Source organism: Aythya ferina (genome assembly GCF_964211825.1).
Source record: "Aythya ferina genome assembly, chromosome: 18".
Classification (NCBI taxonomy): domain Eukaryota; kingdom Metazoa; phylum Chordata; class Aves; order Anseriformes; family Anatidae; genus Aythya; species Aythya ferina.
This window is the reverse complement of record NC_140317.1, coordinates 12,960,907-12,972,150: the sequence shown is the minus strand read 5'-3', so window position 1 is coordinate 12,972,150 and position 11,244 is coordinate 12,960,907. Positions and strand designations below refer to the sequence as shown.

The 11,244-nt window shown below is 66.9% G+C and overlaps 2 protein-coding genes across 4 annotated transcripts; both read right to left on the bottom strand.

Moving 5' to 3' along the window:
• Positions 1–1,049: 1,049 nt before the first annotated feature.
• Positions 1,050–7,222, bottom strand: SLC25A10 (solute carrier family 25 member 10). 2 transcript variants are annotated; one of them, XM_084492431.1, is made up of 11 exons: positions 7,087–7,222; positions 5,222–5,341; positions 4,959–5,073; positions 4,831–4,879; positions 4,448–4,489; positions 4,249–4,292; positions 3,725–3,795; positions 3,533–3,625; positions 3,182–3,259; positions 3,049–3,105; positions 1,050–2,242 (listed from the first exon to the last, which is right to left on the bottom strand). In XM_084492431.1, the coding sequence occupies exons 1-11, from the start codon at positions 7,174–7,176 to the stop codon at positions 2,141–2,143; spliced, it is 861 nt and encodes a 286-aa protein (XP_084348557.1). In that variant the 5' UTR covers positions 7,177–7,222; the 3' UTR covers positions 1,050–2,140. The 2 variants fall into 2 exon arrangements, with proteins under 2 accessions (XP_084348557.1, XP_084348558.1); XM_084492432.1 differs by lacking the exon at positions 1,050–2,242 and adding an exon at positions 2,254–2,602.
• Positions 7,223–7,566: 344 nt separating this feature from the next.
• MRPL12 (mitochondrial ribosomal protein L12) lies at positions 7,567–11,222 on the bottom strand. Of its 2 annotated transcripts, XM_084492436.1 has the most exons (4): positions 10,831–11,222; positions 10,603–10,683; positions 10,357–10,491; positions 7,567–7,922 (listed from the first exon to the last, which is right to left on the bottom strand). In XM_084492436.1, exons 1-4 carry the CDS (start codon positions 11,071–11,073, stop codon positions 7,806–7,808), a joined length of 576 nt encoding a protein of 191 aa, XP_084348562.1. In that variant the 5' UTR covers positions 11,074–11,222; the 3' UTR covers positions 7,567–7,805. The 2 variants fall into 2 exon arrangements, with proteins under 2 accessions (XP_084348562.1, XP_084348563.1); XM_084492437.1 differs by lacking the exon at positions 10,603–10,683.
• Between the last annotated feature and the right edge of the window lie 22 nt (positions 11,223–11,244).

Genomic DNA, 11,244 nt, shown 5'->3' with positions numbered 1-11,244 from the left:
CGGCCGAGCCTCCGCCGGGCGGCCGGGAGCTGCCGCCACCCTCTCGTTCCGGCCGCCGCTGGCGGTGACGGGTCCGTGTTTGCCTCGCGCCGTCCTGCTGGAGCCCGGTCCGGTAACCACGTCCCGCAGCGCGACCCCCCCGCAGCACCGGGGCCGGGGCCGGGGCCGGAGCCTGGCCGGGGCTCACCGCGCGTTTGCCCCGGGGCCGCCTCGAGCCCCCCAGGCCCGGGGGGGGCTGTGCGGGGAGAGGACCGGGACGGGCGGGGGGCACCGGGCGCCCCTCCAGGGGCTGAGCCCGGGGCAGGGGCCGGGCCGGGAGCGGCGGCAGGAGCGCAGAGTGCCGGCAGCCCCCGGCAGCCCCCGGCCCCCTCCCGCTTCGTGGTGCGCGGAGCGGGGCCGAGCACCGACGGGAGGCGGCCCTGGACTCCGCGACGGAGGCTCCGTGCCTCCGGCTGCGCCTGGCGCACGGGGTCCGGCGGCGGGAGGGCACCGGGGAGCGGGAGGGCACCGGGGGGGTCCCGCAGCTCGGGGCAGGGCCCCGCGGGGCAAAGCCCCCCTCCCGCCCGGCGCCGGCCTCTTGGAAGCGGTGCCGGGAGGAGCGGGGGCCCGGCTCGCCCCTCGCCCACCTGCCCGCGGCTCTCGCATGGGACCAGGCACGGGAACAAAGCGGCGGCGCCAGCCGCATCGTTAGGCTTCGTTAAGGTGACGAGCTTTCACTTCTGAGCTTTCACTTCGCCGCCGTCCCGGGCTGGCTCCGGGCCGGCTCCGCGCCGCCCGCTGAGCCCAATTAGCGGCAGCCGGGGCTGTGAGCAGGCAGAGGCAGGGGCAGGGGCAGAGGCAGAGGCCGGCTCGGCCCGGGAGCCCCCCCCCCTCTCAGCACGGCCGGGCCCAGCCCGCGGCCCCCCCTGTGCGGGGCTGGGGGCACGGAGCCGGTGAGACCCCGCTCGGTGCAGCGGGGACACGAGCGCTGCGCTCCCACCGCCCCGAGCCCTCCTGCTGCAGGAGGGGGCACGCCTCCTCCCCCCCCAAGCAGGATGCCGGTCACCGTGTTTGTTCCGCTGTTTATTTGTCATACGTTAAGGTCACAGATATTCCAGTTCTTTGATCCCTCAGAGCCGCCCTGCGCAGGGCTGTACACAGCAGAGGGCTGGTGCCCGCAGCCCCCCAAGCAGGGCCGAGGTGGCCGCCAGGCAGGGAGGGTGCGCAGGAGGTGTGCGGGGCTGGGTCTGCCCTGGCGCAGTGAGGGACAGGGGGGGTGGCAAGGCTGCGGGGGCGCTGGACGGATGCTGGGTGCTGTCCCGAGGCCGCGGGGTCCACGGGCACACAGCGCCCGGTGCTGGCAGCGGGGTGGTCACCGGCAGCGCCCCAGCAGGGCAGCACGGCCGAGCGGCTGCCCCACACCCCCCGCACCCCCGCTGTCATCATTGGTATAAGGCACAATCCCTGAAGAACCCAGCGGCCATCGGGCGCTGGCGAATTTTGGCTGAGCGGACGCAGGGGGTGGGGGGAGGCCGGGGAGTGGAGCAGCAGAGAGAGGAGGCAGAGGCCGGCCTGCGTGAGGGGAGCAGGAGGGGGGCAGAGGCACCGAAGAGGGGACGGTGCCTTGGGCTGAACCTGCGTTCCCCCCCTTGCTGCTTGCAGGAGAGGCAGGGAGCAATGAGCCCTGGCCCTGCACAGGCCCTGGCTGCGGCGCTGTCACAAGCAGAAGGGCCCCTCCAGCCCCTGCCCCTTCAGGCTGTGGCCAGGCAGAGGCAGGGGGCTGCTCCCGTCCGCCCCGGGACGAGGCCGTGGGGACAGAGCTGAAGGCCCTTTGCTGAGCCCGCCTCTCCAGCCAGCGCTGGGGGGAGGCAGGGACAGACCTGGAGGCCAGCGGGGCAGGGGAGGATGACGAAGAAGAAAAAAAGCAGAGTGCAGAGGGGATGGGGCCTAAGGACAGCCCAGAGGTAACGGAGGTGCTGAGAACGGGGGGGAGTGAGGGAAGGGCAGCCTGGGACTGGCTGGCCACAGGCCCTGGCAAGGCACGGGAGTGGGGATGAGGGGAGCGGGAACAGCCCTGGCCCCGGACCGTGGGGAAGGGTTCTGGGATCTCGGTGGTGACCTGAACGCTCACCCCCAGGGCGAGGCAGGGTCCAGCCCTCCCTCAGGTGACCACTTTGATCCCAAAGTATTTGCGCAGCTGTTCCAGGAAGACAAAGGTGAGGACGGTGTGAGGAATGAGCCGAATGGCAGCAGGAACGAAGCCCTGGAACGGGACAGTGAGAGAAGAGTCAGCACGTGCCTGGCCTCCAGCTTCCCTGTCGGGGCCAAGGGTGCCCAGCAGCCCAACCCACGGGCAGCAGCACGAACTTGCAAGCACGGGGGAGGCTGGCTGGGCATGCAGCACGAGCCCCAAGCAGATGAGGCCTTGGTGGCAGACAAGAGGCTGCCAGAGCAGCAAGGGAGGCACCGCAGCCATCGCTGTGCACGCAGGTGTCAGCAGCATGCATGAGCCCCTCTGCCCCCAAACACATCAGTGCTGGCATCACCACTACGAAGGCAGAATCTCGGTAGAAGCCAGGGTCAGATCCCACAGCCCCCGGTTCAGAAGGGGAATGGACGCTGCCTGGGGAAGATGAGCAGACAGGCTGTAACGGGGGGTGCCTGACTGGCCACAGCTGGAAGAAACCTCGGGTCTGAAACCCCACTTCAGGGGCCCTCCCAGGAGCGAGATGAGCACACGGGTGACTGCACCCAGCCCTGCACCTCGGGCCCAAGAACCGACCAGCGTCTGCAATGGTCAGCAAGTGCCGGAGCATTGCTGCCAGGACCCGCATTCCTGTTTGGGACCCGAACAAGAGCAACAGCAGAGCTGCTGCAGAACCCGGACCCAGGCAGCGAACCCAAAGGAGGCCACGGCTCACAACGCTCCAGGGCCAGGACAGGGCCCGGCGCAGGAAGCAGTCTGGCTGCAGGCGGCAGAGCCCTGGAAAGCTCTGGCTCCAGAACCACCGAGCGCTAACTCCGCTCCCAGCCTCCCCACAGGCCGACCCACGCGCCCCGGGGAGGTACCTTGTAGAAGGCGAGGGGCCCGAGCTTGGCAGTCTCCATGGCACAGTGGGTGACACCCTGGAGAGAGAGGGGAGGTGACGAGGTGCCCGGCAGCAGAGGCTGCGCTGAGGGGCCGGGCAGGCCGCACACTCACCCGGTACTCGCCCTGGGAGTTCATGAGGCGCGTCTTGAGCACGTCCAGGGGCTGGCACAGGAATGTGGCGCATCCGCCCTGTGGAGAGGTGGGTGGGGGTCACCAGCTCCAGCTGGCAGAGCAGACCCGGCCGCTGGCTGCTGGCATGGCCCGTGTCACCGGGGAGAGGGCCAGGCCTGCAGCCTAGCCTGGGTCCAAGTCCACGCTGGGAGCTGCACAGGAGCCTCAGCACCGAGCCCAAATTCACCAGAGTCCTGAAACGCAGCTCTGGCAGCCGTGCCCGGGGTCCTGAGCCCAGCTGCGGGCAAACCCAGTCCCAGCCCTGCCTCCCCTCCACCCAGCCCTGCTCACAGCAATGAAGCTGGCCAGAAAGTGAGTGAAGATGTTGTCTGACAGCAACCCAGTCGTGAGAACCAGCTGCTTGGCTTGGTCATAACAGGAAAGCTGCAAAGACATAGCGTGTTAGTGACACAGCCCCTCCTTGCTGTGCCAGGGTCTGCCCCATCCCTCCCCAGGCACTGCTGCCCAGCAGAACCGTCCTACCTGCCCAACAGTGACTAGGGCCCCTCGACTGGATGCCATCGTAGCTCCTGAGAACAGTTTCTTCAAGCCCTCTGTGGACAGACAGCGATCAGCACAGTCCTGGCACATTACTCACGCTCCCTTCCCCCAAGGAGCCTCCTTCCCCGCTGATCCGTCCCCTAAACCCCTCACGTGTTACGTGCTGTTGTGTGTCGCAACAGCGAATACCCCGGACCCCCAGGCGAGGAGCCTCCTTCAGCACAGCGCCTTCTCCCCCCTGCCATTCATCCCCCCGACCTGCTCCAGCTCTGTGCTTTGTACCAGCAGCTCCCGGCAGGCAGCCGCGTCCCCCCTGCCCGCGCCAGATGTCGGGGGGATGCTGGCCCTGCACAGCCTCGGCTCACCAGACCTGCTGGCCCCATGACCACCCTCTGCCCCTCTCCCTCCCCACGCTGAGCGAGTGCCCACAGAGCGATGTGCCCGTGGCCGCTCCTGCTGATGGAGGAGGCCCCGGGCGGGCTCCCCCCCGGCTGGCACAGCCTCACCTTCCCGGAGGACGCGGTACATGCCATCCAGGGCATGGGAGTAGCTGCAAGGGGCGAGAGGGGAAGGTGTTAGGATCGGGGACTCCCAAAGCTCCCCCCCACCCGCTGGCTCCCACAGCTCCCGACTGCTGCTGGTGCAGCGCTGCCTCCCCGCAGCCCCCCCACATCCCCCGGACCCCAGGGCCCGCACCCCACTCACTTTCGCCGCAGGTGGGCCGGCTGCTTGACGTCGTTCTGCATCCTGCAAGGCAGAGCATGGGGGGCTGCGGGGGGGGGGATACCGGGGAGGGGGGCAGGCCCCCGCTCAGGGCTGCGGGGGGAGGCCCAGCAGAGGTCCCACGGTATCTCTGTCCCAAGGGACGAGAAACCTGCCCCAGGCATGCACCTCCAGGGCCCTGCTGAAGGGCAGGAGCCGCGTTCGGCCTGCCAGACACACAGATCCCCACCGGGACCAGGCCAGGGACCACGGGAGGGCTGGGGCAGGAGAGAAGCCAGGCACACGGGCAGCAGCCCTGCGCCCCAGCTGCAAGCCAGCAGCAAACGACCCTCCCCAGCAGCACCAGAGACACCGGCAGAACTGACCTGACGTTCACCATGTCCGCCGGGGTCCCCACAAAGCCACCGGTGAAACCTGCGGCCAGAGGAGAGCTGGGGTTGGGGCTCCTCCGGCCGGAGGGAGCCAGGGCCGAGGGTCCCTCTTCCTCGCTCACCTCCCACTGCACCCAGGAGCACTTTTTGGTAGAAGGGGGGAGGCCCCTGGCTGCCCTGGCCCAAGCGGTCCCTCGCAGTCTCATAGATGGCGAAGCGGGTCAAGGAGTACGTCATCTGCAGGAGAGAACGAACTGCCGCGTCCTGCTGGGTGCCTGCCTGCCCCGGCACCGCACTCAGGGCAGCCCAGGGGCGCTGGTGAGGCTGGGAGGGCAGCGCCGTGCTGTGCTGTGCCGTGCCAGCCCCGGGGCATGGTGGCACTCACCTGGCGGCACAGCGAGGCGCTGAGCCCGTTGTACAGAGCCAGGAAGCCGTCGGTGCGGACCACGCGCATCGCCATCCCCATCATGCGCATCTTCACCTCCTGCTGCGTCTGCAGGTGGACCTGGGGGAGAGCCTGGCAGGGTCAGCACCAGCCCCGCACCGCCACAGCCCGGCCCCACGGGCTGGGCAGAAAGGGGTGGGAGCCCCCCTGGGCCGCCTGGCGCAGCGGGCAGGGCAGCTCGCGGGGCAGCTCTCGGTGCTGGCCAGGGGAACTCCTCAGCACCCACGAGGAGCTTCCCTGCGAACAGCACTAGCTCCAGGCTCCGCACGCCCACGCGGTGCTTGGAACCTTTCCTGGCCCAGCCCAGAAGCACGGGGATGGAGACGCCGCAGAAGGCGGAGTGTGAGGCACCTGCCGGCAGTCCCTGCCTCCCACGTGGCCTCCCAGCTTGGGTGGCCTCAAGAACGTGTCCTAAGACAAAGTCGTGGTGCCCAGCCGTCCAAGAAAAGTCCTGGACTGCACCAGCAGGGGGGAGGACCCAGGAGCACGTGAGCATGCGAGCAACCGGCGCAGGTTTGGTCGGAGGGAACCAGACAGGACTGCTAAATTCGTGACCTCCTGCTGCCCTCCACGCTCGCCACGCAGGCCTCCAGAAATAGCTTCCTCCTCCTGCCGGCCTCAGGAGCGGCACAGGCAGAAGACGGCCCCGCGGTGCTGCTCTGGGTCTGGGCTGCTCCCTGCCACCGCCGGCTGCAGCCCGGGCGCCCCGGCGCTTCCCAGCAGCGGGGGGGGAGCGGGGCTGCCCCGGGGCCGGCTGCAGCAGAGCCCTCGTGCGCAGGAGCTGCGCTGGCCTCTGCCAGAGCACGTCCCGAGCGCACCCCCCAGCTCCGTGCTGCACAGACCGCACGTGGGTCAGAGGCCCCAGGAGACCAAATTAAAGCAAACACAGGGCCCCCGGCGGGGACCAGGCCTGGCTCCCGTTACAGACACCCCGCTGCCACCGGGGCGTGGGACACACAGCGGGAGCGTGGCCTCCATCTCCTGCATGTGCAGGGAAGGGGCCCTGCCTTCGAGTCAGCGGGTTTGGGATCTCAGGGACCAGAGCTGGCGGTGTCACAGCTGGGTGAGGGCTGTGGGCAGCCCGGGGCAGCAGGGTCCGGTGGGAGCCCCACGGTCAGCACCGCACGGGGCCAGCTCCGAGGACCCCAGAGGGGTGCGAGCGACCTCCGGCCGGGCTGGGTGGGGCCGCCGAGGGGCCAAGGTCCGCAGGCACAGAGCGGTGCCCTTGGCCCCCTGCCCACCAGGCTCAGAGGTCTCCTCCATACCTGGCACCAGCCCCACGGCCAGAGTCCTGGTCCAAAGGCGGCCCCGTGCCCAGCACCCAGCTGTGAACGCCCCGGGGCAGCCGGTGCCGGCCCGGGCTGCTGCCGGCATCGGCCACGGGGGAGCCCCGGGGGGAGCGCCAGGGGGACCCGGCCCCAGCCCCTCCGGGGGGCACCTGCCTGCGGGGGCACCGGGGGACCGAGGGGGGGGCGTCCGCCCCGACCCCGCGCAGGTCCCGGCAGCGGGCAGCCCCGGCACGGGTCCGGGTCCCGGCTGCACCTGGCACCGGGGGGACGCCGCGGCCGGCGGTCGCGCTGCCGGCGGGCCCCGGGGCAGCCCAACCCCACCGGGCCCGCTCCCGTCCCGGCCCCACGCCCCCCTGCAGCGAACCCGGGCCCAGGGGACCCCGCAGCCGCATCCCCCGGCGGCCGTTCCGGGTCCCCCCGGCAGCCGTTCCCCCGGGGGCAGCCGTTCCGCGGCCCCCAGCGGCCGTTCCCGAGCCCCCCCGGTAGCCTCCCCCGCGCCCCCCGCCCCGTGCCCACCTTGAGCAGGTCGAGCGGGTGGGTGCAGCAGGCAGCACCGCAGGACGCCAGCCCCCCGAAGTACCAGCGGGACACCCGCCGCTCCGCCATCGGCGCCGCTCTGCGCGCCCCGCCCCGCGCCCGCCCACACCGGCGCCGCCACCGCCCGCGCCAGGCCCCGCGCGGAGCTGGGGGGGGGTTGGGGGGCAGGGCCCGGCTGCGGCCGCGCGGTGCCCGCCGGGGGGGCGCTCACCGGGGCCGCCGCTCACCCGCTCGCCATTAACCGGGGCTCGGCGCCGCTCCCACGCGGCTGCAGGCGCCGGGCCCGCAGCGCGGGGGGCGGAGGTGGGCGAGGGGCGGGCAGGCTGCAGCGAGGGGCAGCGCACACCCGGCAGCCCCTCTGCAGCAGCCCCTCTGCAGCAGCCCCTCTGCAGCAGCCCCGCTACCACCCGCAGAGCCCAGGGGCAGGCTGGTGTCCCACAGATGACTGCTTCCACAGGCTTTTTCCCACTGGACATTTATGACTGTAAAGTTCGTGGTGCTGCTGGAACACGGCAGCGGCCCCGCCAAACCGTACCCCATCCTTGCGCTGAACCCCGCTGCGCGAGCATTCCTCCCACGCAGCCGGGGGACGTCTCGCCCAGAAACGCCCCGGACCCCGGCTCGGTCAGCGAGCGGTGCCCGGCAGGCAGCGGCGATGCTGCCGGTAGGCCAGTCCCCCCGCGGTCAGACGGGGCCCTCTACTCCAGAACCACAGTCCCTCCTGCTGCCTCCAGCGCCGCTTTGATCTTCTCTGCTTCCTCCTTGGACGCGTTCGCCTTGATCTCCTGCGGCAGGGACTCCACCAGCTTCTTTGCCTGTGAGGGGGCAAAGTATGAGACTTGCAAACGAGCTTTCGCTAACCAGATTAACAGATTTAAAGCCATGAGCCTGACCTCTGCGTAAGCGGACCAGAGAAACTCGCCTAATGCTCTGGAACCCAGACCTGTACATGAACTACGCAGCACATCCTGCTGGAAGACCACAGCCATGTACGGCCTTTTTCTGCGTGCATTTGCCCACAAAGTCCCGTGTGCCGGGTGCATGACGTGTGCTGTGTTCCCCCATGTGCAGCCTGGCCTGCGAAGGCGCCTGGGGCGCACGCAGAGCTACCACGTCATGAGCTAACGCAGCCACTGACCCGGGCTTCTTCAGTGAGAATGTTTTGGTTTACATATTTCTGCCAGCGGGAAGGAGAGGCTCTCTCAAGTTTTGTACACAGCTGTGCTAGGGAAGTCAGAGAATCTGCTGTACTGCGTAGAGTCACGGTACAGACTGTGCTTGACAGCACGATTTGGTATTTTCAGGACTTATAGACAAAACTACCACGAAGTACCACAGTAATTAAGACAATCCAAAAAGTTCTGTAACTGGTTTAAAGGGACTCCCTAGAATAGTGTTTTTATTATTATTATTATTATTTATTTATTTTTATTTTTAAAATGCAGTGAAAAAAGGCAAGAGGGTGCGGGAGGAAAAATGCCTGCTGCAGTCTGTGCCCCGCTGCTCTCACACCAAGCAGCAGCAACAAACCCTGGGGGGTTCCACAGTGAGGAGCCGCTGTCAGCTCCCCCCACGGCACTGCGGGAATGCAGAACTGTAGTTCTGGAAACTAACGGAGTGACCACTGCTGACAGAAAGGAGGTTTCATTGGCTTAGTTCACGCTGGGTGCTCGTTGACAGTGGCAGAAAACATTTTTTTGTTTGCAAGAGTTGAGAAGGCGTAGAGCTGCGCAGGCAAAGCTCTGCCGCGTGGGTGTGCCTGCACTCACAGGAGCCCAGGGCAGGATCTGGAAGAGAGCCTGCTCTGCCTTGCTGCAACGAGGACACGCAACACAATTGCAGTTATTCATGTAAGATCCTTGCTCCCTAACACTTCAACTTTTGTTCTAAAGCAGCCTCAGTCCAAGGAAAGCAGCTTTTCGCATCTGTAGGAAGGAACAGCAGGGCCCTAGCTGGACCCGCGCAGTAACAGCCACTAGGAGGGACAGGACATCTTCATCAGACATCTTCCACCCATCTGAGCAGATGAGAGTTCCAGAGGCAAAGGAGTGAGCTAAGTGTGCGTTGGAGAGGCTTTGGACAAGCTTTCAGAGGTGCAGACAGGTGGGTCCAGCTCGCTCTGACTACACGCCTGTCACACTGAGCAGTCGTTTCTACAGGACTGACTGACTGGAGTCAATCAAAATCTCTCATCAGCACGCGACGTCCAAGGGCTTTACTGGCAATACCTTCTTCCAAATCATTAACAATCTCACAGCCCAAAGAAAAGATCATTTTAAAACACCTCAAACCTCACGTAAAAGCACCTCACCTGGATGACAACTCCTCACTTACAGTAAAGATTTGTCAGCTACGCTCTGAATACAACTCCTGCAGGCAGAACTACCCTCAGCAGCAGTTCTTGTGTGTGTTTTCAAACAAAATATCATGTTGGGTGAATCACAGAGTTTACCAGCAATAACCTGCATCTGCTAACCGTGTAGCTGCGTTAGAACTGTAACCAGACTGCTTTACAGGTCCCACGTGCTATGCCGTTCTGACTGAGCATTAGTTCTGCAAATGGTTTTTAGTTATCTACTGGCTGTACCTGTTACAGGGCTTTGGCATTTTAATATTTGCTTGGGATGGATAACAGATAAACAACTGTCAGACTAACCAAGCTGACAGTCAGCTAAGGGTCCCAGTGAGCCAATGAAACTACCACCACTGCAACCTGAGTTCCTGTTATTGAATCATTTCTTTTACGATACAGCATTAAAAATGTTTTGGAGGATGTTCTGCAAACCCTGATGTTCTGGGTTGCACATCAAAGTAGATTTTTACAATGCTTAGCAATCACTTCCTTGGAACTGGGTAAACAGAAAGTGCTGCCACCATCCCCAAGATACGGAAGCAAGGTTCAGTACAAAACAGAAGCACGTTAGAGCTCTTTGTTCTGACACTCCTTTCTCATCTCACTTCTGCTAGGGGCTTGGCCCTTCACCACTCAGCAGAGCTGTGAAGGAACGGGCTCTTATGAGAAATACCACGCAGACAGGTGCAAGAGGTTCCTGCTCTGTCTCGCCCTCTTTGCTCTGAGGTGTGCACACAGCCCCCAGGCAGACTGTTCCTCTGAGGACAGTGAAATCCAGGGCTCCTTTTGAGCAGGGAAGTGAGGCCAGCAGCCCGCGATGTGCTCTGGAACTTGCCCGTGCCTGGGAGCGGGCCCAGGGCTGCAGGGGTGTTGCGGGTGGGCAGCGCCCTCCTCACCTGCACGAGGTTCACTCCCGGCACGAAGTTCTTCACCTCCTTGATCAGCTTCACCTTGTCAGCGGCCTTCAGCTCCGTCAGCCGCACGGAGAACACCATCTTCTCCTTCTTGCGCGGGACCTCCTCCTCCTCCTCCTGGAAGCAGCCGCAGCTCGGTGAGGGCGCCCGGCCCCGGGCCCGCCTTCCACCAACCCCCCCCCCACACCCACCCGCCCCGGGACCCCAGGCCCCGTGCCGGGCCCGTACCTGCGGCGCTGCCGGGGGCGGCACGAGGGCGGCGGCCGCCCCCACGGGCATCACCCCCACGTCCGAGATCTTCAGCGTCTCCTGCGGGAACAGCGGCGGCGTCACCGGCAGCGGGCACAGCGGCGCCGCGGGCCCGGCCGGGCCGGAACCGAGCCGGGACCGAGCCGGGACCGATCCGATCCGATCCGATCCGATCCGTCCCGTCCCGCCCCGCCCCGCGCCACGCACCTTGAGCAGCGCGTTGAGGTCGGCCACCTCGAGCAGCGTGAGCCCCGCGATGTCCCTCACGAGCTGCTGCACCTTGGGCGAGTACCGCTTGGCGGCCGTGTCCAGCGGCGCCCCGGCCAGCGCCTCGGAGCGCCGCGCGCGGCCCGTGCCCAGCGGCCTGGCGGCGCCCCAGCGCCAGGCGGGCGGCGGCGGCGGCAGGGGCAGGGGCAGCAGCGGCAGCGCCCGGCGGGCGGCGGGCAGCATGGCGGCCCAGAGGACACGGCGGCGCCCTCCCGCGCTCCCGGCGGCCCCCGCGCCGCGCCGGCCGCTCTAGGCCGCGCCGCCTCTCCTCGCTGGCGGGGCGCGGGCGGCGCTCTACTCGCGCGGTCCTCCAGCTCTCGTTGGTTCCGGCCCGGTGCGCGCCCCCTCCCGGCG